At 54.1% G+C, this 25,864-nt stretch overlaps 1 protein-coding gene across 1 annotated transcript in view; it reads left to right on the plus strand.

Moving 5' to 3' along the window:
* TSPAN33 (tetraspanin 33) overlaps window positions 1-25,864 on the plus strand; it is a 350,655-nt gene that overhangs the window by 149,835 nt on the left and 174,956 nt on the right. Inside the window, exon 2 of the mRNA XM_069629578.1 lies at window positions 10,636-10,693. Within this exon, the coding sequence (XP_069485679.1) occupies window positions 10,636-10,693 (58 nt within the window). The remainder of the gene's footprint in view (window positions 1-10,635; window positions 10,694-25,864) is intronic.

Here is a 25,864-nt window from a genome sequence, read left to right on the forward strand (position 1 = left end):
GGTGGGTGATGTGAGGGCATCCTCCCACTCGCTCACCAGGTCCAGTATAATGTGTGGTGGAAACCTGTACCTTCCATACACCTGGTCATCAGGCATCCCGAACAGGCTGGTTCTGGGTGTGAATATTCTGGCCCTGACTCTCCTCCTCCTCCTCCTTTGGTAGCCCACTGCCACTGCTGCTAGGAACGGTATGTTCATCCTGGCATCTGGCTTGTCATTTGATAAGTGCGCAAATTAATGCTTTGCGCGTGACCCCCGCACCCCTGGAATTTCGTTCCCAGTCCAATAGCGTGTGGAAATTCACACGCACCACGGGATACAGGTACGCTGACGTACTTGCGTGTGTAAGTGCCCGCGCACCCCTGAAATACACGTACATAGGCCAATCGCGTGTAAGCGCACTTTTGTCCAATTACACGCGATGACACTCGGACGTGCAGTATTTTCACGTGTGCTCCGTCATCGCGTGCTGAGTGGGGAACACCCGTGCGGGTCACGTCACAGACGCGCTTACGCGCTGAGGGACTCTGGTCCAATAGAATCGCGTATGCGTGCTGACGCGCTTACGCGCTAAGGGCCTTTCCTCGGATTTCACGCTGACGTGCAGGATTTTCACGTGCCAAATCACTCCGTATCAAGCTGGCCACCCGAAAACACACGGAAGACCACGCTCCTGCCCAGAAGGCCGAGTTACTGCCCCCCAGTGCCCCGAGCAGCCTCCCACGTGCCATCTGCTGCTGCCTGCCTGCCTGCTGCCACTGTGCCCTGCCATTTGGTGCCTGCACATCAGCCATCTGCAGGGGTCCAGTTGCTGTGTCCACCCCTGCTGGAACTGAAGACTCCCAACTGGGATTACATCGCTCCACAGCCCAGCCCCAGGACCCAGTTGCCCACCCACACCTGCCTCTGGGGTTGCCATGTCGGGCACTTCCACATCTGGCACCAGTGGCAACCCCAGGCCAGAGGGGCAGAGGGGCACCAGCTTCACTGCCACCGAAGTTGGTGTCCTGGTGGAGCATGTCCTGGGGCAGTATGATGCCCTCTTTGGATCGTCCCGCGCCAGCAAGGAAGGACGGGAGAGGATCTGGGCCGACTGTGTGGTTGCCATCAACGCGGAGGGGGTGGCAACCCGCAACGTCCAGAAGATCAAGAAGCGCTGGGAGGACTTGAGGTCCAGGACCCTTGTGAAGGCCCGGCGCCTCGTGGAGGGGGGCCGGGGCCACATGAGTTCCATCCAGAAGAGGGTCCTGGAACGCGTACGCCCAGCGCTCCACGCCCAGATCCTTGAGAGGGAGGCCCGTCTGGAGTTGAGCGGTAAGTGTCCAAGCATTACTGTGTGAGACAGGGCATGTTGCGGTGTGCTGGTTCTATGATACTTGCCTGTATGTGTGCCATAGGCCATGTATGCATGTATGTGTGCAGGGACATCATGGTAATGCATGTGCGACCAGTGATGTGTGACCCACGTGGTTGTTGCATGTGTCCAAATGCGGCATGGGGAGCCCTATGCAGATTTTGAACATGAGAGCATGCCAGTCTCTGTACCTGGACATGGGTGGGGGTGAGGGATGGGTGCTGATGCCAGGTACATATATGGTAGCCATGTCTGTGTGCCTGACCTGCGTGTCTGTGACTTGTGCATGCCATGGATGCATGACACATGTGTGTGACAATGCACAGATTCAGTGAAGCAGCCAACTTACCCTTGTTTTGGCTGTGTTTGGTGTGTTTGGGGCCAGATGGATGTGACTGAGGTGAAGTGTGTGCATGTGATATGCATGAGCCATGATGCATGTGAGTTGCATATCATTGAATGTTTCAAGAGTCCATTGGACATGCATGGAAATATCCATGGCATGCAGCATGCCTGTTACTGTGTGTGTTTTGCCTGGACTGACCCATGTGTTGTGGAGGGACATGATGGAAGTGTACTTTGACAGCGGTGCTCATCTGCTATTGCTTCCTGTCTAGGGGACCATTGTGCAGTACCCTGATGCTTGTGTTCTTTGTCTCCCTCTACGCAGCGGCTAGTGAAGAAGAGGGCGGAGACGGCGCTGTGGAGCAAGGCGGCGGGGATGCACCCACGGCTGCAGCGGAAGGGGTGGGTGAGCCCCCACAGGGGCCTGCTACGGCGGGAGACGGTGAGGAGCCATCCAGGTTGGTGGTTTGCACAGAGGAGGAGGAGGCCGCCACTGGCGCACACATGGGGTCTGGTGGGGGCATCCCTGCTGGTGCAAGTGGTGCAGTCCAGGGCCAGGGGCAGGAGGCAACACAGGTCACCGTGGAGGGGCCTGTGCATGTCGCTGTCCCTGACCCTGTGAGTGCACCACCATGCACCAGCAGGGATGCCCCGTCCCAGGCCCGTCCGCAGGTAGTGGGGATGTCCATGTCACCTGACTCCCCTCCACCTGCGGACGTGGGAACCCCTGGCCGTGTGGAGAAGGTCCTGATTGGGGTCGCGATGCGCACGGCTGTGATTCGTGATGCCGTGCGTGCTTCCCGGGAGGAGCACGCACGTCATCACGAAGTGCACCGTGCCGACGTGGCCCAATTGGGATCGGCCATGTTCGGGGGTTTCCTGCATGTGTTGGCCAATGTGGCGGCCCTCTCCTCCTCTGTGCAGGCTATCCACCAGTCGTTCTCCTTGCCGTCTTCCGGGCCAGATGCCACCAGGGCCCCCTGTGGACCTGCCCCGACCAATGCAGCCAGCTCGGTGGGGATCCCATCCCTGCCACAGTTGGGAGTCGGAGGTCCAGCAGGGGTGGACAACACTGCAACTGGACCCCAGCAGATGGAAGATGTGACAGCATCATCAGGCAGGGCACGTGCACGACGGCGTCGGTGGTTTCCATCAGCCTGGATGCCGTCGTGCTGGCAGAGGCAGTGGCGTCGGAGGCAGCAGCGGGTTTGACGTGGGAGGCATAATGGCTCGGGGCCATCAAGATCAGAGGGGCAGCCATCGGCCGGAGGGCAGGGCAACCCTGGGATGGTGGTGTCTTCCGTGTGGGAGGAGTTGGTCCAGCGGATAGGTGCGGAGCGGCAGCGGGCGGAAGAGGAGCGGCTCGCCATGGTCAGGGCGGAGTTCTCCATGCGTCGGGCATTGAGGCGGGCTGAGTGCCTCGAGGAAGCTCGCAGGGAGTTTGAGCTGAACATGGGGTTATCCCTGCGAGACCTCGGGGCCAGGACAGAGTCCCGCCTCCAGGACATCGACATGGAGTTCGATGATGCCCTGGCCAGCAACATCAACAAGTGAGCCGCAGGACTTGCCCGCTGCCTTTGTATATAGTTATTTAGTTAGTTAGTGTTAGGTTTCCTTTATTTTGTTTTATTATTTTGGACCGCTCGGACAATGGCCACTTTTTTGTATATATTTTTTAGATTAGGTAGTAGTAGGTTTCATTTATGGTGTTGGGCTCATGGACCCTGGAACATTCCTGTATATAGTTTGCTTTTTGTAGATACTTCTTTTTCATTTCTTATTGTGTTCACCATGAGGAAATGGTTTTTCCTTTTTTTTCATACTACATGATATTGCTTTGGACGACATTTATTTATTTTTTTCTTTTGTTTTTTTGATTATGACTTTTGTTCTCGGACATGGACCATTTATTTGCTTATCCACATAGTTGTATGTTTGATTTGTTTACTTATTTTGAATCTATAATACATTTTTTATTTTTACTTTCACTTGTGTTATTTTCTCATTGGTTTCATACATGTCATGATATGTGTTTTGACATTCACTTGCACCCATTGTGTATGTGTGTGTGTCGGGCATGTGTCCATTTACATTGTTGCCATTGGGGTTGTATCATGTAATTGCATTCACTATGTGGGTGGATGCTATCCTTGCCTGGGTGTTTGTGCTGGGTATGCTGCCCATTACTGCCATGATTGTGTATCGTCAGGACCTGGGGCCAGGGGGACATGTGTGGGTGCCTGGTGGAGGTTGCCCCTGCACCGCTGGGGTGTGGGGGTGGTGGGAGACATGAGTGGGGGCCTGGTGGAGGGTGCCCCTGCACCGCTGGGGTGTGGGGGTGGTGGGAGACATGAGTGGGGGCCTGGTGGAGGGTGACCCTGCACTGCTGGGGTGTGGGGGTGGTGGGAGACATGAGTGGGGCCCTGGTGGAGGGTGACCCTGGTGGCTGGGGGGTGGGGGTGGTGGTAGACATGAGTGGGGCCTGGTGGAGGGTGCCCCTGCACTGCTGGGGTGTGGGGGTGGTGGGAGACATGAGTGGGGCCCTGGTGGAGGGTGACCCTGGTGGCTGGGGGGTGGGGGTGGTGGGTGACATGAGTGGGGGCCTGGTGGAGGGTGCCCCTGCACTGCTGGGGTGTGGGGGTGGTGGGAGACATGAGTGGGGGCCTGGTGGAGGGTGCCCCTGCACCGCTGGGGTGTGGGGGTGGTGGGAGACATGAGTGGGGGCCTGGTGGAGGGTGACCCTGGTGGCTGGGGGATGGGGGTGGTGGGTGACATGAGTGGGGGCCTGGTGGAGGGTGACCCTGGTGGCTGGGGGATGGGGGTGATAGGGGACATGGGTGGGGGCCTGGTGGAGGGTGACCCTGGTGGCTGGGGGGTGGGGTGGTGGGAGACATGAGTTGGACATGGGTGGGGGCCTACTGGCAGGTGCCCCACAGTGCTGGGGGGTGGGGGTGGTGGGGGACATGAGTTGGACATGGGTGGGGGCCTGCTGGCAGGTGCCCCACAGTGCTGGGGGGTGGGGGTGCAAGGGGACATGTGTTGGTGTTCATTAGTTCAAGGAGACATGTGCCTTTGCTGGGGGGCATGCCCATGTTGGGTGGGCTGCCTGCGGGACATGACCAGGGACGCAGGGTAGTCCCCTGTGGTGTGGGCTGCCTGCAGGGGCCGTGGAGGGTGTACAGGGTACACCTGGGAGGACCCACACTGTCAAATCACATGTGGGACTCCCCGGCACCCCTGAAATACATGTACCGTGCAGAAATCGCGTGTAAAACTTCCCGCGCACCCCTGAAATACACGCGCCCAGGCTATTCGCGTGTGGAACTTCCCGCGCACCCCTGAAATACACGCGCCCAGGCTATTCGCGTGTGGAACTTCCCGCGCACCCCTGAAATACACGCGCCCAGGCTATTCGCGTGTGGAACTTCCCGCGCACCCCTGAAATACACGCGCCCAGGCTATTCGCGTGTGGAACTCCCCGCGCACCCCTGAAATACACGCGCCCAGGCTATTCGCGTGTGGAACTTCCCGCGCACCCCTGAAATACACGCGCCCAGGCTATTCGCGTGTGGAACTTCCCGCGAACCCCTGTAATACACGTAGCCCGCTCCCCCAGGCCCGATCGCGTGAGGAACTTCACGCGAACCCCTGTAATACACGTAGCCCGCTCCCCCAGGCCCGATCGCGTGTGGAACTTCACGCGAACCCCTGAAATACACGTAGCCCGCTCCCCCAGGCCCGATCGCGTGAGGAACTTCACGCGAACCCCTGTAATACACGTAGCCCGCTCCCCCAGGCCCGATCGCGTGAGGAACTTCACGCGAACCCCTGTAATACACGTAGCCCGCTCCCCCAGGCCCGATCGCGTGAGGAACTTCACGCGAACCCCTGTAATACACGTAGCCCGCTCCCCCAGGCCCGATCGCGTGAGGAACTTCACGCGAACCCCTGTAATACACGTAGCCCGCTCCCCCAGGCCCGATCGCGTGAGGAACTTCACGCGAACCCCTGTGATGCACGTACCCTGCAAATCGCGTGTGACACTTCCCGCGCACCCCGGTATACATGCACACGTATTTTTTGTCAGCGGGTGTCCGTGTTTGTGGGTACCCCTTTGCACGTCATTTTTCCTGGAGGGCCACAGTATGGGACATTCATCATGGCAGTATATAGGTGCTATTTGTTGGCGCACCTTTTGGCGCACATTTCTTACAGCCGCAGAGACGCTACCGCCTCCTTTCTTGTGGCGGTCGTGTTTGTGCCTGTGCGCTGGTTTGAGCGTGCGCTTTTTTCCCCTATTCTATTCCATGAATACGTGTTGTAGGCGAGCGTGTGGGCGTTCCGCGCACTTGTGCCCTGTACTTCCCCCGTGACGCCCACGTTTTGGCAAGTTGTTCCCCATTCCGAGTGTTACGCCCGTGTTCCACCTACTTTTATTGCGTGCGCCGCGCTATGTGCGAATTTCGCTGTGGCCTGTGCGATTTTCGCTGTGACCTGGCGCACGCTGTTAGATGGCCTGTGCGCCAACGTGCGCCAACGTGCGGCGCGCACTTTTTTATCGCACATCCGCTGGTTTTCTCGCGCACGGCCTTCCATGAATCGACGTGCGCTGCTTTTCGTGCGATTTTCGCACTTGCACTGCGATTTTCGCTATTCCACTGCGATTCGCACGTTTTTGCCCACTTGCGCCGCGCTAATTATTCCATGAATCGGCCTCTATATGTGATGTTAATAAGTCTTTATCCCTCCTGTCATCAGTGCTGTCACATTGCCAAGGCTTGTCCGAATAGTGGGGTATTGTGCTCCCCTCGGGTTGCACCAGATTGTGGTCTGTAGAGGAAAATATATGGCAGAAGAGTGAGATACTAACAGAAGCAGGATTAGGATAAAAATGACCATCCGAACATGGAAAGGTGATTGAAGGAGAGGGTCTATGTTTGTGGTATAGCACTGGAAATTACTTTGATGTTATTCACACAATGTATGTCTGCATTCCCACTGTAAATCACATTGATGTTGCTGTGCCTACAACACATGCCAACACTGCCACTTTTTGTATAGGTCTGTATGACACAAGTTGGTAGTGTTACTGAGCAGCCAGGGGTACCATCAGTCTTTTTGAGGGTCCTAAACCTCTTAAGGTACTAGGAAGGAATCTTCCCAAATCTGACTATTAATTCCAGCTTAACTAACTCATAGTCATTTCTGTCACTGTCACCCAACTCCGTAACAGCATCACAACCATTCTGGGGGAACCTAGACATGAGCCATGGAATAAAACCATTCTCACCTATTCCTTGAAGATCATGGGTGAATTCAAACATACTCAACCAATACAACAAATCAAGTTTAGGATCATAGATACTCAATGCTTCTTTAGGCAGGCGAGGCCTCTTGGGACTAGTAGACCTAGGAGACCCTGAAACGGAAGCAGAATCAAGGGACATCTTTTTCATTTCCATTTCATGCTGCATTTCTCCTTCTGAGTTTCACCTCTTGATGTTTGTTTTCAGATTTTACATCCAGCTTTTTGAATTTCAATTTTAATCTTAGTCACTCAAGTGAAATATATTCTGGGTTTTAGTTTGGACCTTGTGGGGTCATGATAGGAAGTGACGGAGGTACAGGGGCAGGCTGTGAAAGAGGGTGGCTCCCTTCCTGAGACTCCTCTCCTCCTCTGACTCTTCTTGATGATTGGAGTTTAACTCTAAACTAGCATCCTCATCATTATCTTCCACCTCATTTCCGTTAGTAGGTGTTACAGGCCTACTACCCATGTTTTGGTTATTTAACAACCTTGAAATTAATTCACGTTTTCCCTTTCAGAGTCAGACCCCTAGCTTTACACAGATATTTCAGTTGATCTACAGTCAGGCTAGTGAGGGCTGACTCATTAAAGTTATCCATATTAGGCACGTTACAAAATTGCTTATCTTTTTGGTGGAGCTTAGCCTTGTGGCTGGTTTAGTTGGGCACAGGTACAACAAATAGTCAATGTAACCACTCTACACCAATCCCACCGCCTGCCACCAGTGGTAGGTAAGAATTGGTGTAGTCACACTGTGTAAGACTACACAACACTTATCTGCTTGGTATTAGGTAACCCACCTTTTGGTATAGGTCTGTACTGCACAAGCTGGTAGTGTGACTGAGCAGCCAGGCCTATCTCAAGAGGAGTAATTGTGAGCTGTAGAGCTGTACAATTGAAATCCAAAAATACAAGTAGCCAAGTAATACTTACACTCAAGTTTTCAGTTATAGTTATTTATTTAGCGTCTGTTTTAAATAAGCATTCTTTAAAATGGCAATACGTTGTAACAATTCAAATACACTTCAAAATTACTTTTCAGAGGCAAATCAAGCCAGTGGATAATGTTTGGATATGCTTCATACATTACTCCTACACCCTGATGTGACTTCAATCATAAGGATCGTATTTGCATTTATATATCACACCAATACGCTTTTATAGACTCCCAGCAGTACTAGTATACAACAAGCTACCACCTATTAGGGACAAACAATATCAAAGTCAATGGATTTAGAAGAGTGCCTTTAGGGAGCCAGGACAGCCGAAGTTAATTGGACACAGTCTGTGCAAGACTTTTGTCCATGAAGTGCATCAGATCCACAAAGTTAGAGAGTTTGTTAAACCTGTGAGAATGGAGTTGAAATCAACTCCAAAAAGGTAAGCCTATGTGATTCCCAGGTGGGTAAAGCACAGCTACAGGCAATAAGATAAGTACCCCAAGCCTAAACAGTACCTCTGGTTGAAAGAAGAGTGGTCCAGCTGGATTCTGTCTTGCTATAGCGATGCAGATCCTGGTCCCTGGGCCTCAGTCGTGGGGACAAAAGGGAGGATGTTTGGAGGGCTCCTGCAGCAGTACTCGGGAAGGTTGTGGGCAGCTACTGGCTCTTTCCGGTTCAGCGGCACTTTGCGGTTTCAGCGCTTAACAAACAGCCCTGATGTGGATCAGACACTGGTTGGACTTCCTTCATACCCGCAGTACTGCACTCTGGTGAAGGGACTCTGGATCTGGAGGCCCTGTTTCTGGGGGTCCTTAGTAGGCTCCTGGAGATTCTAGCCAGATTTGTTCCACGGCAGGATTTGGACTCGACTACGGACACTCGGCCCTGGGCATTGGGCTCTCGCAGCAGAGGAGAAGCACAGCAAGTCGGGGTTGGTGGTCCAGTGGAGTTAATCTCGAGGTTAGTTGGTCCCACTAACCCAAGATGAGAAGTTGTTCCATCCGGAGCTTCTCTGTCTAGGTGAAAAAGGAGGTCTGCACAGCAGCAGGGCTTCACTGGGCGATTCAAAAGTCCAGGAGGTTGCAGCAAGCTTCCTCCCTCACACCCTGTTCTTCCAGACAAACTGGAGCCACGGACAGCCCCACCAAGGGCAAGACAAAGGGCTGAAACCTGTCTCCACGTACAGAGTAAAACCCAAGAAAGACCTCACAAACACAAAATGGCGAAAAAAGAAGACCGGGGCAATTTTGACAAAATGGTTACCCATGGGTGATGTACTACAGCTGTGGGTTCAGCCTGCGCAAGAAAAGCACAATGGTAGGAAAAATTAAACCACTGCCACCAGCCATTTAAAATAGTGAGTCTAACATAAAATGGTTACATGGGAAAGTAGGATAAGGGGCTACTAAGTAACCCTCCAGCACTGCACATAAGATGGTGTGTGCTGGACCCATAAAGATAAAAGGTGAGTAAACTCAATTTCACTTTACTCTTCTTGGGAACTGTAGTTCATCCAAGAAAAAGAATTAAAACCTTATGAGACATTCAAAGGACTTCAGTGATACTACACTGAAGGTGCTGTGTGTCACCATACAAAAAGCAGATGCCTACGGAGTTTGTCAGACACCAAAAACACAAAATCCAAATTGGGTAAAAACACACGGGTGAGTGAGTACTCACTCCAGGGTTAAAATTAAAACGTCCTAAGTCCAGCAAAAGTGCTGGGGGTCTCTAAGGTTGAAGGGGAATTAGCACAGAAATGAAAATTCTCCCTAACAATCTTCTCCCTCGTTTGGGCAGGCAGCCGAACTGGATTCAGCTTCTTAGTCGCTGGTAGTGGAAGAGATATGTGGGGTGCCGGACGGGGACTCCCTTGGTTACATTGCAGCCATCAACCTGCCGCATAATTGGTCACTGGAAGATAAAGTGCCTGCCCAGCAGGGGCTAGAGGGTGTGCCAGGACCTGCAGGATGAGCCAAAGGGGGTGGAGGGTGTCCATGCCCTGGCTCCACCATTGTTGTGCATTAATATAAATACTTTTTTTCCCGTTGAATCAGGACATACCAATGCATGCCTCTCTTACAGCATTTGTGTTTTAAAATGAAGTGCATGTCTGGCAGTGCCCTTTTAAATGCTATATACAAACCCTGAGTGTTTCTATCTTGTCCATTAAAGGACAAAGCATTCCATTGTAATATATTAAATCTGAACAGTGCCTTTTATTTTTTGCTTTATAGTATTCATTTAGCAAAAATATGTGCCCATTGCAACAGTTTTTTTTTTGCATTAATCTTTAAACATGGAACTATGTGATTTTACCGAATTGCAAAATCAAGAATGCAATTTTACAGCAACAAAAGGTTTTTTGGGGCCCCCCTCCACACCCTGTTTTCCCATGTTTAAAACTCCACTCCAGCCACCAGTTTTAACCCCTTACCCTACCCCACATTTATATTCTTGTAATTTGTATGTTTTCATTGTTTTCATTTGAAAATGCATTCTTTATTTTCTATTTGTTAAAATCACTGGATACCATGTTCTATCGGATCCTTAATGCATGCATGTAAATGCCTGTTAGCAACAAATCACTATGAAATGCCAACAATACAGTAATACGTTGCAGTAAGTACAAAAATATACACATGCATAATCACGTGTGCTGACAATTGTGTATTCTGTCCCCACAGGTTATTGCCATGGTGATGATCTCCATTGGGGTGTACGCACGGATGACGAAGCATGCTGGTAGGTGATGGACTTTGCTGGTGTTTGTCGAACCTGAGTGAACTGCCAAGTCTTGTACGATCATATGTGTAATTAGTCAAAGAAGGTGACCAATCCAATGGCAGTTTTAATATTTCTGGTGACACCCACAAGCTAAAATGGCCTTTCAACTGTAACGACCAGTAGCATAGAAACATGATCCAAGCTCTGCATGAGCATTTGGATGAGCTTTGCGCAGCTGTATCTTTTGTTAACCACATATACTTTCGTAGGGTCGCCAGTTGACTCCATGTCACTTTGTGTTACCCTCCCCTACTCCCAGGCTGCACATGGAAGAAGAGTTTACCTTAGGTTTACTTCAGTCTATTTTATCCAATTGAAGTGGCACAACAATAAAACTCACTGAAACACCCGGTAGGCAACTGAAGGAGAAGTGAAACCCCACTACCGGGACATGGTGTCATCCCTGACATAGAATCATCTGCCAAAAGTATGTATACTGTAAGGGAGACATGGTATCACAAGTATGAAACTGACACAAGAGCTACAAGTTTCAAAGCGGTTATTAAATTCTTGGGGTTTGGAAAAACTCCTACTTCGCCCTATAGCTATGATGGGAGTAGTCTCTACCATCAAATAATAAAGAAAACACAGTCCTAGTCAGTCTATGTCAAATCAAAATGGCCTATACTAACAAAACCTAATGCCTGCCCTATCTCTTATACAAAAGGTGTGTAAAGGGTAATGTGTATGCAAAGAAAAGTCAGTGTTATAACATAAAAGATCAAGGTGGCTGAGTCGCTCTCCTCCCCACGTCGTACAGCACGGAGTAAGGTGGCAACCTGTAGACAGGATGACACACTCTGGCTCAGTTGTAAAAAAGAAAAGGCAGTTCAAAATGTGGGTCGAGGTCCACTTGGCCTTCCATGTTGAAGTCACTTATTCCAGTTTTCCAAAAGTACTTTCACAGTTCAACAAAGGTTCACATAGGTCTCCCTCAGTCGGGCTCAGACCTTGCAATCACAGCACTTGCAGTGGTTCCCTCCCCTAAGCTTTATTCACATTCGTTAGGGATTCCCTTCCCCTAACTTTTTTCATAGTCCAGGTCCCCCTCAGTCGGGCTCGGACCTTTCACTGATGTTGTAAAACTTTCGAATGTGCGAGGCTTTTGCCATAGAACTCTGTAGGACCACTTTGAATTTCACTTTATCTCTCCCTTATGGTATTTGCCCCAGTGTCTCTTGGTAGTTCTGTAACACAATCAGCAAAGTTCAAATAGATCTTTTTCTTAAAGCAATTACCTTTTGACTTCCCCTTTTGACTGGATTAATCTTGCGTTTAGCAAGAAATCAAACATTTTGTGGAGACTTTCGAGACCGCTACTTCCTTTCGCCGGACCACTCTGCTACTCTGTATCACTGGCTTCACTGTTATCAGTAACTTTAAATTGTACTACTTGTTTTCTTTCGTGTCTCATTAGCATGTGCGCAACCTTCACTTGTGAGATACTGTTGCAGCTTCAATCTTTCCTCGACACAAACCACCCTTTCATGTCTTTAGCTAACTCATTGGTTGTGTGCATTCCTTTCTTGTCAGTGCGGCTTTGATTCACAAGTCAAGGTTGATACCACAGGTTTGGCCTCGCCTCCCCAACTCTGTCATTCACCCGGGAGGGTCGCTGGCATCCTTTAAACACAATGCAGGCTTCTTCTTGTCTGGGATTTGGCTTTCTCTGCGTATTCTTCCCGGTTTCCCGGAGGCAACGACCTCCTGCAGGGTTCAGGCTTTCTCTGCCCTTTACTCTGGTCCCTCGCTCGGTCGTCCTGCTCCAGTGGGTTCGACTTCGCCCCGGAATATCTGCTCCTTCTCATGTGTCACCTTGCTCAGCTTTTCCAACAAAATAAAAGTCTCTGAACTTCAAGTGCCACAATGCCGCACTCTTCACCAGCTCCCCTTAATAGCATCCTGATGGTTTTGGGAGTAGCAGATTGTCTCTGAGGTCAAGGTCTCACTACCTGCTCCTCAAAGGCCTGGGCTTCAGTATGTTACCTAAGGGAGGAGCTTTGGCTTGGATGCTACCAGGCAACCCCAGCTGCCCCTTGTTTGGCTCCCTGGAGTCGCAGCTCCCTCATGACACTGCAGCCTCCCCCATACTCAGGCTCAGAGATCTGGCAGTCCTTCTTTCCCCAGGCCTAACAGGGTTCCTCCAGCTGCTGTTGTTCCCTCTTGGCATCTGTGTACGATCCACCATCCCCAGCTCGCTCTGAGTGTGCCTGTGTGCTCCACCTTTTATACTTGCTGGGAATGTTAATGAAAGCCAGGTGTGAGTTGTTGTCCAGCCCTGCCTGACTCAGTCTGTCCTCGTTAACGGGACAAGATGGAGATTGCCCATAGTAATTCATGGCCAATGGTTTCCTATAGGCAACCTTCACAGCTCTAGTCTGCTTCCTCGTCCCAGTGGTTTTAGGAAAAAGCAGTGGGAGGAATGATGGGAGTTGTAGTGTTTCTTGGTGTTTGTGGAAACATCATAGGAAATGTGGCTAGGAGAAGGGGAGCAATTGTTCTGCTGTAAAACATATGTTGAGTTATGTGCTCTCCCTTTCAGCCTCGTATCTGTTGGCATTGGTGAGAGGGCAACAGTATCGGATTTAGATTGGTATATAACTGTCAAGGGAATGTCAGGTAGGGAGGTGTTAAGACAAGGGGGACATCATGTTTCACCTTGGTACTCTTCCTCCCTCTCTGATCCATTCGCCGAATCTGGACCCTAATGCAATAACCCCTCTCAGCCACCCCTAAAGAGGATACCAAGGGGGTGGATAGGGAAACGCCCTTGGGCTTTTCACAATACCTACTATAAGAAGCCCAGCAAAGTCCCAGAACCAACGTTTTTGATTGGAAGGAGCCTTCTTCCACACATTGCAGCACAGAGGAAAGTCATTAACAATGCCATAATATTACTGTTACCTTAGTAACTCTATACACTGTTGTCTTGTTACGTTTTTAGTTTAAAAAGCTTATTGAAAATAAGTAACAAGGGTCTCTAAACTGCTTCTCTCTTGATGTGTCTCAAGTGGGCGTGGCAGTCGTTGTTCAGATGGATTTCACCTTCAATTGTGAATATTCATCCAGGACCCCATACAGTATGTGTATGTTGATATCTGGAGTGATGTGGGCAGGGAGGGGGACCGGTTATGCATCCAATACACACATCACCTCATTCATCGAGTGGGCACTGCACTTTGTGGGAGATCAGCTTGCTGAATCTCATACAATTATTGAGAAATCCTTTGCTGACGAGCACTCTGGTCTTAAGGAGGTGTGTATAGATGTTGATACTTGGGGAAACGTATCCCACTGTACAATATTATCTTTTTCTACTCCTGTCCCCACTGTCCACATCCATACGGCACATATTCTAGAATTGACACATCTATGCAGAAATCCCTCCCTTCAGGGTTCCAGGATGATCCTCACTGTGCCATTTATGACCAGGAAGCAGGCTTGCTGAAACTGCACATGGCACAAGCACTGCTAGTACAGGCAACATAACGATGGAGCTACTTGGTCCTTCCTGAATTACGGGGGCTTTGTGGGCCGATTGTCCTGGTCATTGGAGGAGTTCTCCAAAGATAGATCACACCGTTTCTTTCATAAAGGGGAGGATACATGTGGAATGCACACATCAGGCTGAAATAAAACCACAGAACTCCCAGCACAACACCACTCTTGATATTATAGTGCTGGACCTGCGGACTACGGCAGGAGGCAAGAACCACGAAAACTAATTTGTGGCTCAGCAGCATCCCTAGGGAAAGCTAAGCAGCATTTGTATTAATTCGAGGGTAGGCCAGAATATGTGCTGCAAGTAGGTGGGGGGCCACCAGGACAGCAATGATTATTCTTCAGCTAAAAGAGGACTGGGTTGTTGAGATAATCTTGTTGTATTATACTTGTTCTTCACTAAGTGGCAGCTTCTATTTTTACACACCCTTGTATACAATCCCAAACCACAATTCTGAGACAAGAAACAGGCTGTGTTAGGAATCAATATTTTGTTTTATTAAAGTAAAATCATCAATTCAAAGGTGGTTTCTTAACTATACCACAATATATTATATATACTTAACCATAGGCAGCTTGTCTACAGAAGAGAATCAACCTGCCTGTCAAATAATTCTCACTAAGACCTAATGTATGCACAGTCATTCCATGAATCAATTATGTATATTTCAGAATATTTATAAACATCTATTTCTAAATAACACAATGCAATTCACATTTCCTTACACGTCACTTTCCAACTAGTGTGTCTAAATATGATGCACATCATATGCATAAAACTAACTTTCTTTTAGTAATTGGCATATTTTAAAAAATACTTTTAATTTCTCCAATATCAATAATGGGTATTAGGACCAGAGAAAGGTTGCATAAAAAGTAACATTACCATGCTTCATTTGCTATGTATTACCCCCACGCTCCCCAAACCCCATGTAAATATGGTGCTGTGGGATCATATCCTATGCATATAAAAGAAATACAAGCAAGATAAGTTGCGTTACAATCTAGAGGCTTGTGTTTAAGGAAGCTGTGCTATCAAATGGGAACACGCAGAATACTGATGTATCTCCAATATGGAGCTCATTTTGAGCATGCTATAACACAAGGAAAATGCCTAAAAGCCATGCATAAAGGCCTTTATGCATGTTCCTTATGCCATGCCCCATTTTCAAGTATTTGCATGGCAGAAAGGAATGGCGGAACGTGACTTATGTTTTCACCGTCTCCCTTCCTCTCAATCCATACAAATACTCCAGCATACTTTGTACCGGCGTGGATTTTCATGTCAGCACAAATGCTGGGGATCCCTATGGAGTCCACCGGGATTTTGTGCACCAGCAACAAGACAGTGGATCACATTGGGATTCATTGTAAATGTTTCCTGCCATGCGTACATGGTAGGCAGCTTTTACTCAATTTGCACAGTGTAACTTGTATGTCTTCTTTTGCCCTCCACTTTTGAAATGCGCCGTACAAATAACCAAATTTCAGCGGCAGGGATCTGCTTATGTGGAAGTGTACTGTAATGATTCGCAGGATCTCGTCACTTCTTCCCAGAGTGGAGCCCTTCCATGTGAGGCTAGTGAGGTGAGCCCGCTATGCAACAATCCCCCTAAGGGTGGTGGAAAGCGGGACCTCACAGGCAGAGAATCCCCTCTTGGGGACAAGGACTCCCGTTCCGTGATTGAACTCACTAACCCTTTGCCTTTGAGACCATGAAATCTCTGAGGGCCTCCAGGAACCAACCTGAAAGCACTACTTTTTGTTACTGCAATACTCCCTCCTTTCCTCACTTAAGACCTAATACTACCAAGATGAGGAGTAACATAGAGTGATATGTCATCTCCCAAAAGTACTGAGAAGAGGGAGATTAAAGGAGTGTTGCAAACTACTCCTTTTCCAAGTCTAGACAGTACTGAGAAGAGGTGGCCCGAAGGCCAAAAATAGCAGCTATGGGGTCATGGCTGGATCCACGAGTACTGCACTGTGTACACTGCCTAGCCCCTTGTTAGTTTCTCCCCTCTACCTTGGGGTGTCTCTCAGTGTGATGATGGACTCAGCGACCAATGACACCCAATCCAACACACACATCATTAATCACAAGACTACGAGAGTCATCCCGTCTATTCTCTCCCCTCAACCTGTTTCGATTCTGTCTTCTGAAAACCTGGCAAACACCCCAAACACTAAGAGGCCGATTCATGGAATAATTAGCGCGGCGCAAGTGGGCAAAAACGTGCGAATCGCAGTGGAATAGCGAAAATCGCAGTGCAATTGCGAAAATCGCACGAAAAGCAGCGCACGTCGATTCATGGAAGGCCGTGCGCGAGAAAACCAGCGGATGTGCGATAAAAAGTGCGCGGCGCACGTTGGCGCACAGGCCATCTAACAGCGTGCGCCAGGTCACTGCGAAAATCGCACAGGCCACAGCGAAAATCGCACATAGCGCGGCGCACGCAACAAAAGTAGGCGGAACACAGGCGTAACACTCGGAATGGGGAACAACTTGCCAAAACGTGGGCGTCACGGGGGAAGTACAGGGCACAAGTGCGCGGAACGCCCACACGCTCGCCTACAACACGTATTCATGGAATAGAATAGGGGAAAAAAGCGCACGCTCAAACCAGCGCACAGGCACAAACACGACCGCCACAAGAAAGCAGGCGGTAGCGTCTCTGCGGCTGTAAGAAATGTGCGCCAAAAGGTGCGCCAACAAATCGCACCTATATACTGCCATGATGAATGTCCCATACTGTGGCCCTCCAGGAAAAAAGACGTGCAAAGGGGTACCCACAAACACGGACACCCGCTGACAAAAAATACGTGTGCGTGTATACCGGGGTGCGCGGGAAGTCTAACACGCGATTTCAGCAGGGTACGTGCATCACAGGGGTTCGCGTGAAGTTTCACACGCGATCGGGTCTGGGGGAGCGGGCTACGTGTATATCAGGGGTTCGCGTGAAGTTCCACACGCGAACAGCCTGGGCGCGTGTATTTCAGGGGTGCGCGGGAAGTTCCACACGCGAACAGCCTGGGCGCGTGTATTTCAGGGGTGCGCGGGAAGTTCCACACGCGAACAGCCTGGGCGCGTGTATTCCAGGGGTGCGCGGGAAGTTCCACACGCGAACAGCCTGGGCGCGTGTATTTCAGGGGTGCGCGGGAAGTTCCACACGCGAACAGCCTGGGCGCGTGTATTTCAGGGGTGCGCGGGAAGTTCCACACGCGAACAGCCTGGGCGCGTGTATTTCAGGGGTGCGCGGGAAGTTCCACACGCGAACAGCCTGGGCGCGTGTATTTCAGGGGTGCGGGGGAAGTTCCACACGCGAACAGCCTGGGCGCGTGTATTTCAGGGGTGCGGGGGAAGTTCCACACGCGAACAGCCTGGGCGCGTGTATTTCAGGGGTGCGGGGGAAGTTCCACACGCGAACAGCCTGGGCGCGTGTATTTCAGGGGTGCGGGGGAAGTTCCACACGCGAACAGCCTGGGTGCGTGTATTTCAGGGGTGCGGGGGAAGTTCCACACGCGAACAGCCTGGGCGCGTGTATTTCAGGGGTGCGCGGGAAGTTCCACACGCGAACAGCCTGGCCGCGTGTATTCCAGGGGTGCGCGGGAAGTTCCACACGCGAACAGCCTGGGCGCGTGTATTTCAGGGGTGCGCGGGAAGTTCCACACGCGAATAGCCTGGGCGCGTGTATTTCAGGGGTGCGTGGGAAGTTCCACACGCGAACAGCCTGGGCGCGTGTATTTCAGGGGTGCGCGTGAAGTTCCACATGTGTTTTGACAGTGTGGGTCCTCCCAGGTGTACCCTGTACACCCTCCACGGCCCCTGCAGGCAGCCCACACCACAGGGGACTACCCTGCATCCCTGGTCATGTCCCGCAGGCAGCCCACCCACCATGGGCATGCCCCCCAGCAAAGGCACATGTCTCCTTGAACTAATGAACACCAACTCATGTCCCCTTGCACCCCCACCCCCCCAGCACTGTGGGGCACCTGCCAGCAGGCCCCCACCCATGTCCAACTCATGTCCCCCACCCCCCCACCCCCCAGCACTGTGGGGCACCTGCCAGCAGGCCCCCACCCATGTCCAACTCATGTCTCCCACCACCCCCACCCCCCAGCACTGTGGGGCACCTGCCAGCAGGCCCCCACCCATGTCCAACTCATGTATCCCACCACCCCCACACCCCAGCACTGTGGGGCACCTGCCAGCAGGCCCCCACCCATGTCCAACTCATGTCTCCCACCACCCCCACCCCCCAGCCACCAGGGTCACCCTCCACCAGGCCCCCACTCATGTCTCCCACCACCCCCACCCCCCAGCCACCAGGGTCACCCTCCACCAGGCCCCCACTCATGTCACCCACCACCCCCACACCCCAGCAGTGCAGGGTCACCCTCCACCAGGCCCCCACTCATGTCACCCACCACCCCCACACCCCAGCAGTGCAGGGTCACCCTCCACCAGGCCCCCACTCATGTCACCCACCACCCCCACCCCCCAGCAGTGCAGGGTCACCCTCCACCAGGCCCCCACTCATGTCTACCACCACCCCCACACCCCAGCCACCAGGGGCACCCTCCACCAGGCCCCCACTCATGTCACCCACCACCCTCACCCCCCAGCAGTGCAGGGTCACCCTCCACCAGGCCCCCACTCATGTCTCCCACCACCCCCACCCCCCAGCCACCAGGGTCACCCTCCACCAGGCCCCCACTCATGTCTCCCACCACCCCCACACCCCAGCACTGTGGGGCACCTGCCAGCAGGCCCCCACCCATGTCCAACTCATGTCTCCCACCACCCCCACCCCCCAGCCACCAGGGTCACCCTCCACCAGGCCCCCACTCATGTCTACCACCACCCCCACCCCCCAGCCACCAGGGTCACCCTCCACCAGGCCCCCACTCATGTCTCCCACCACCCCCACCCCCCAGCACTGTGGGGCACCTGCCAGCAGGCCCCCACCCATGTCCAACTCATGTCTCCCACCACCCCCACACCCCAGCACTGTGGGGCACCTGCCAGCAGGCCCCCACCCATGTCCAGCTCATGTCTCCCACCACCCCCACCCCCCAGCCACCAGGGTCACCCTCCACCAGGCCCCCACTCATGTCTCCCACCACCCCCACCCCCCAGCACTGTGGGGCACCTGCCAGCAGGCCCCCACCCATGTCCAACTCATGTCTCCCACCACCCCCACCCCCCAGCACTGTGGGGCACCTGCCAGCAGGCCCCCACCCATGTCCAACTCATGTCTCCCACCACCCCCACACCCCAGCACTGTGGGGCACCTGCCAGCAGGCCCCCACCCATGTCCAACTCATGTCCCCCACCCCCCAGCACTGTGGGGCACCTGCCAGCAGGCCCCCACCCATGTCCAACTCATGTCTCCCACCACCCCCACTCCCCAGCACTGTGGGGCACCTGCCAGCAGGCCCCCACCCATGTCCAACTCATGTCCCCCACCCCCCCACCCCCCAGCACTGTGGGGCACCTGCCAGCAGGCCCCCACCCATGTCCAACTCATGTCTCCCACCACCCCCACCCCCCAGCACTGTGGGGCACCTGCCAGCAGGCCCCCACCCATGTCCAACTCATGTATCCCACCACCCCCACACCCCAGCACTGTGGGGCACCTGCCAGCAGGCCCCCACCCATGTCCAACTCATGTCTCCCACCACCCCCACCCCCCAGCCACCAGGGTCACCCTCCACCAGGCCCCCACTCATGTCTCCCACCACCCCCACCCCCCAGCCACCAGGGTCACCCTCCACCAGGCCCCCACTCATGTCACCCACCACCCCCACACCCCAGCAGTGCAGGGTCACCCTCCACCAGGCCCCCACTCATGTCACCCACCACCCCCACACCCCAGCAGTGCAGGGTCACCCTCCACCAGGCCCCCACTCATGTCACCCACCACCCCCACCCCCCAGCAGTGCAGGGTCACCCTCCACCAGGCCCCCACTCATGTCTCCCACCACCCCCACACCCCAGCCACCAGGGGCACCCTCCACCAGGCCCCCACTCATGTCTCCCACCACCCCCACACCCCAGCACTGTGGGGCACCTGCCAGCAGGCCCCCACCCATGTCCAACTCATGTCTCCCACCACCCCCACCCCCCAGCCACCAGGGTCACCCTCCACCAGGCCCCCACTCATGTCTACCACCACCCCCACCCCCCAGCCACCAGGGTCACCCTCCACCAGGCCCCCACTCATGTCTCCCACCACCCCCACCCCCCAGCACTGTGGGGCACCTGCCAGCAGGCCCCCACCCATGTCCAACTCATGTCTCCCACCACCCCCACACCCCAGCACTGTGGGGCACCTGCCAGCAGGCCCCCACCCATGTCCAACTCATGTCTCCCACCACCCCCACCCCCCAGCCACCAGGGTCACCCTCCACCAGGCCCCCACTCATGTCTCCCACCACCCCCACCCCCCAGCCACCAGGGTCACCCTCCACCAGGCCCCCACTCATGTCTCCCACCACCCCCACCCCCCAGCACTGTGGGGCACCTGCCAGCAGGCCCCCACCCATGTCCAACTCATGTCTCCCACCACCCCCACCCCCCAGCACTGTGGGGCAACTGCCAGCAGGCCCCCACCCATGTCCAACTCATGTCTCCCACCACCCCCACACCCCAGCACTGTGGGGCACCTGCCAGCAGGCCCCCACCCATGTCCAACTCATGTATCCCACCACCCCCACACCCCAGCACTGTGGGGCACCTGCCAGCAGGCCCCCACCCATGTCCAACTCATGTCCCCCACCCCCCCCACCCCCCAGCACTGTGGGGCACCTGCCAGCAGGCCCCCACCCATGTCCAACTCATGTCTCCCACCACCCCCACCCCCCAGCACTGTGGGGCACCTGCCAGCAGGCCCCCACCCATGTCCAACTCATGTCCCCCACCCCCCCACCCCCCAGCACTGTGGGGCACCTGCCAGCAGGCCCCCACCCATGTCCAACTCATGTCTCCCACCACCCCCACCCCCCAGCACTGTGGGGCACCTGCCAGCAGGCCCCCACCCATGTCCAACTCATGTCTCCCACCACCCCCACCCCCCAGCCACCAGGGTCACCCTCCACCAGGCCCCCACTCATGTCTACCACCACCCCCACCCCCCAGCCACCAGGGTCACCCTCCACCAGGCCCCCACTCATGTCTCCCACCACCCCCACCCCCCAGCACTGTGTGGGACCTGCCAGCAGGCCCCCACCCATGTCCAATCCATGCCCCCCTGCACCTGGGTCCCAACATTCCCCAATCATGTCCGTAATGCCCATCCTCCCCTGCCAAAAGGCCCAACCAACTATCACACCCACCCACATATCAAAGGCAATTACATGTTACACCCCCAATGTAAATAATGCAATTTAACACATGTCTGTCACACACAATGGCTGCAAGTGAATGACAAAACACCCAACATGACATGCCTGAAAGCAATGAGATGATACGACACATTGAAGATTCAAAAAATAATATGTATTGAACAGCAAATAAGAAAAAACACAAAGCAAATCAAACAAAACAAGATGAATGTCCAAGAAAAAATTCTGAAAAATTAAAATAAGCCAATTAAGAAGATCATCCTGGGTCCATGAGCCCTACCAAATTAAACCTAACTGACTACTAACTAAAAAGTGAACTAAAGTGCATTGTCCAATCGCAACCAAAAAAAAATCAAAAAAACAAAGGAAACCTAACCCTAACTATACAACTATATACAAAGGCAGCGGGCTATTCGGACGGCTCACTGGTTGTTGTCATGGGCCAGGGCATCATCGAACTCCTGGTCAATGGCTTGGAGGCGGGCATGTTCCCTGGCCCCGAGGTCCTGCAGGGATAACGCAGTGTCCAGCTCAAACTCCCTGCGAAGACCCTCGAGGCACTCAGCCCGCCTCAGCGCCCTCCGCATGGAGTCCTCCGCCCTGACCATCGTGAGCCGTTCCTCCTCTGCCCGCTGCCGCTCCGCACCTATCCGCTGGCACAACCTCTCCCACACGGAAGCCACTCCCATTCCAGGGTTCTCCTGCCCTCCGGCCGATGCCTGCACCCCTGATGTTGATGGCCCCGAGCCATGATGCCTCCCACGTTGAGCCTGCTGCTGCCTCCGACGCAACTGCCTGTGCCAGCACGACGGCATCCAGGCTGATGGAAACCACCGACGCCGTCGTGCACGTGCCCTGCCCGATGATGCCGTCACATCCTCCATCTGCTGGGGTCCAGTTGCTCTGGTGTCCACCCCTGCTGGATCTCTGACTCCCGACTGTGGCAGGGATGGGATCCCCACCGAGCTGGCTGCATTGGTCGGGGCAGGTCCACAGGGGGCCCTGGTGGCATCTGGGCTGGAAGACGGCAAGGAGAACGACTGGTGGATAGCCTGCACAGAGGAGGAGAGGGCCGCCACATTGGCCAACACATGCAGGAAACCCCCGAACATGGCCGATCCCAATTGGGCCACGTCGGCACGGTGCACTTCGTGATGACGTGCGTGCTCCTCCCGGGAAGCACGCACGGCATCACGAATCACAGCCGTGCGCATCGCGACCCCAATCAGGACCTTCTCCGCACGGCCAGGGGTTCCCACGTCCGCAGGTGGAGGGGAGTCAGGTGACATGGACATCCCCTCTACCTGCGGACAGGCCTGGGACGGGGCATCCCTGCTGGTGCATGGTGGTGCACTCACAGGGTCAGGGACAGCGACATGCACAGGCCCCTCCACGGTGACCTGTGCTGCCTCCTGCCCCTGCCCCTGGACTGCACCACTTGCACCAGCAGGGATGCCCCCACCAGGCCCCATGTGTGCCCCAGTGGCGGCCTCCTCCTCCTCTGTGCAAACCACCAACCTGGATGGCTCCTCACCGTCTCCCACCGTAGCAGGCCCCTGTGGGGGCTCACCCACCCCTTCCGCTGCAGCCGTGGGGGCATCCCCGCCGCCTTGCTCCACAGCGCCGTCTCCGCCCTCTTCTTCACTAGCCGCTGCGTAGAGGGAGACAAAGAACACAAGCATCAGGGCACTGTACAATGGTCCCCTAGACAGGAAGCAATAGCAGATGAGCACCACTGTCAAAGTACACTTCCATCATGTCCCTCCACAACACATGGGTCAGTCCAGGCAAAACACACACAGTAACAGGCATGGTGCATGCCATGGACATTTCCATGCATGTCCAATGGACTCTTGAAACATTCAATGATATGTAACTCACATGCATCATGCCTCATGCCCATCACATGCACACACTTCACCTCAGTCACATCCATCTGGCCCCAAACACACCAAACACAGCGGTTACAAGGGTAATTTGGCTGCTTTACTGAATCCCTGCATTGTCACACACATGTGTCATGCATCCATGGCATGCACAAGTCACAGACACGCAGGTCAGGCACACAGACATGGCTACCATATATGTACCTGGCATCAGCACCCATCCCTCACCCCCACCCATGTCCAGGTACAGAGACTGGCATGCTCTCATGTTCAAAATCTGAATAGGGCTCCCCATGCGGCATTTCAACACATGCAACAACCATGTGCATCACACATCACTGGTCGCACATGCATTACCATGATGTCCCTGCACACATACATGCATACATGGCCTATAGCACACATACAGGCAAGTATCATAGAACCAGCACACCGCAACATGCCCTGTCTCACACAGTAATGCATGGACACTTACCGCTCAACTCCAGACGGGCCTCCCTCTCAAGGATCTGGGCGTGGAGCGCTGGGCATACGCGTTCCAGGACCCTCATCTGGATGGAACTCATGCGGCCCCGGCCCCCCTCCACGAGGCGCCGGGCCTTCACAAGGGTCCTGGACCTCAAGTCCTCCCAGCGCTTCTTGATCTTCAGGACGTCGCGGGTTGCCACCCCCTCCGCGTTGATGGCAACCACACAGTCGGCCCAGATCCTCTGCCGTCCTTCCTTGCTGGCGCGGGACGATCCAAAGAGGGCATCATACTGCCCCAGGACATGCTCCACCAGGACACCAACTTCGGTGACAGTGAAGCTGGTGCCCCTCTGCCCCTCTGGCCTGGGGTTGCCACTGGTGCCAGATGTGGAAGTGCCCGACATGGCAACCCCAGAGGCAGGTGTGGGTGGGCAACTGGGTCCTGGGGCTGGGCTGTGGAGCGATGTAATACCAGTCGGGAGTCTTCAGTTCCAGCAGGGGTGGACACAGCAACTGGACCCCTGCAGATGGCTGATGTGCAGGCACCAAATGGCAGGGCACGGTGGCAGCAGGCAGGCAGGCAGGCAGGCAGCAGCAGATGGCACGTGGGAGGCTGCTCGGGGCACTGGGGGGCAGTAACTCGGCCTTCTGGGCAGGAGCGTGGGCTTCCGTGTGTTTTCGCGTGGCCAGCTTGATACGGAGTGATTTGGCACGTGAAAATCCTGCACGTCAGCGTGAAATCCGAGGAAAGGCCCTTAGCGCGTAAGCGCGTCAGCACGCATACGCGATTCTATTGGACCAGAGTCCCTCAGCGCGTAAGCGCGTCTGTGACGTGACCCGCACGGGTGTTCCCCACTCAGCACGTGATGACGGGGCACACGTGGAGATACTGCACGTCAGAGTGTCATCGCGTGTAATTGGACAAAAGTGCGCGTACATGCGATTGGCCTATGTACGTGTATTTAATGGGTGCGCGGCCACTTACACACGCAAGTACGTCAGCGAACCTGTATCACGTGGTGCGTGTGAATTTCCGCACGCTATTGGACTGGGAACTGGATTCCAGGGGTGCGCGGGTCACACGCTGTATCCCGTGGTGCGTGTGAATTTCCGCACGCTATTGGACTGGGAACTGGATTCCAGGGGTGCGCGGGTCACACGCTGTATCCCGTGGTGCGTGTGAATTTCAACACGCTATTGGACTGGGAACTGGATTCCAGGGGTGCGCGGGTCACACGCTGTATCCCGTGGTGCGTGTGAATTTCCACACGCTATTGGACTGGGAACTGGATTCCAGGGGTGCGCGGGTCACACGCTGTATCCCGTGGTGCGTGTGAATTTCCACACGCTATTGGACTGGGAACTGGATTCCAGGGGTGCGCGGGTCACACGCTCGCCTAGAACACGCGCTAAGCATAAATTGCGGACTTTAACAATAACAAGCTCAGACGCCAGGATGAACATACCGTTCCTAGCAGCAGTGGCAGTGGGCTACCAAAGGAGGAGGAGGAGGATAGTCAGGGCCAGAATATTCACACCCAGAACCAGCCTTTTCGGGATGCCTGATGACCAGGTGTATGGGAGGTACAGGTTTCCACCACACATCATACTGGACCTGGTGAGTGAGTGGGAGGATGACCTCACATCACCCACCCTGTGCTCCCAAGCACTCAGCCCCCTGGAGAAGGTCCTCAATGTACTGCACTTCTTAGCCACTGGATCATTTCAGCGGACAAGTGCCATAGTGGGTGGGGTGTCACAGGCCACCCAGTCACGCTGCCTACACCAGGTCTTGAACATCATGACTGCACGCCCATCAGTCCGCAGGCACATATACCTGCCCAGAACACCTGCAGAAAGGCATGCTGCCGCCCTGGATTTTTACGCAGTGGCACGATTCCCCAAAGTGCTAGGTGCCATCGACTGC

Source organism: Ambystoma mexicanum, chromosome 12 (assembly GCF_040938575.1).
Source record: "Ambystoma mexicanum isolate Mex_15411 chromosome 12, UKY_AmexF1_1, whole genome shotgun sequence".
In the NCBI taxonomy this organism is placed as follows: domain Eukaryota; kingdom Metazoa; phylum Chordata; class Amphibia; order Caudata; family Ambystomatidae; genus Ambystoma; species Ambystoma mexicanum.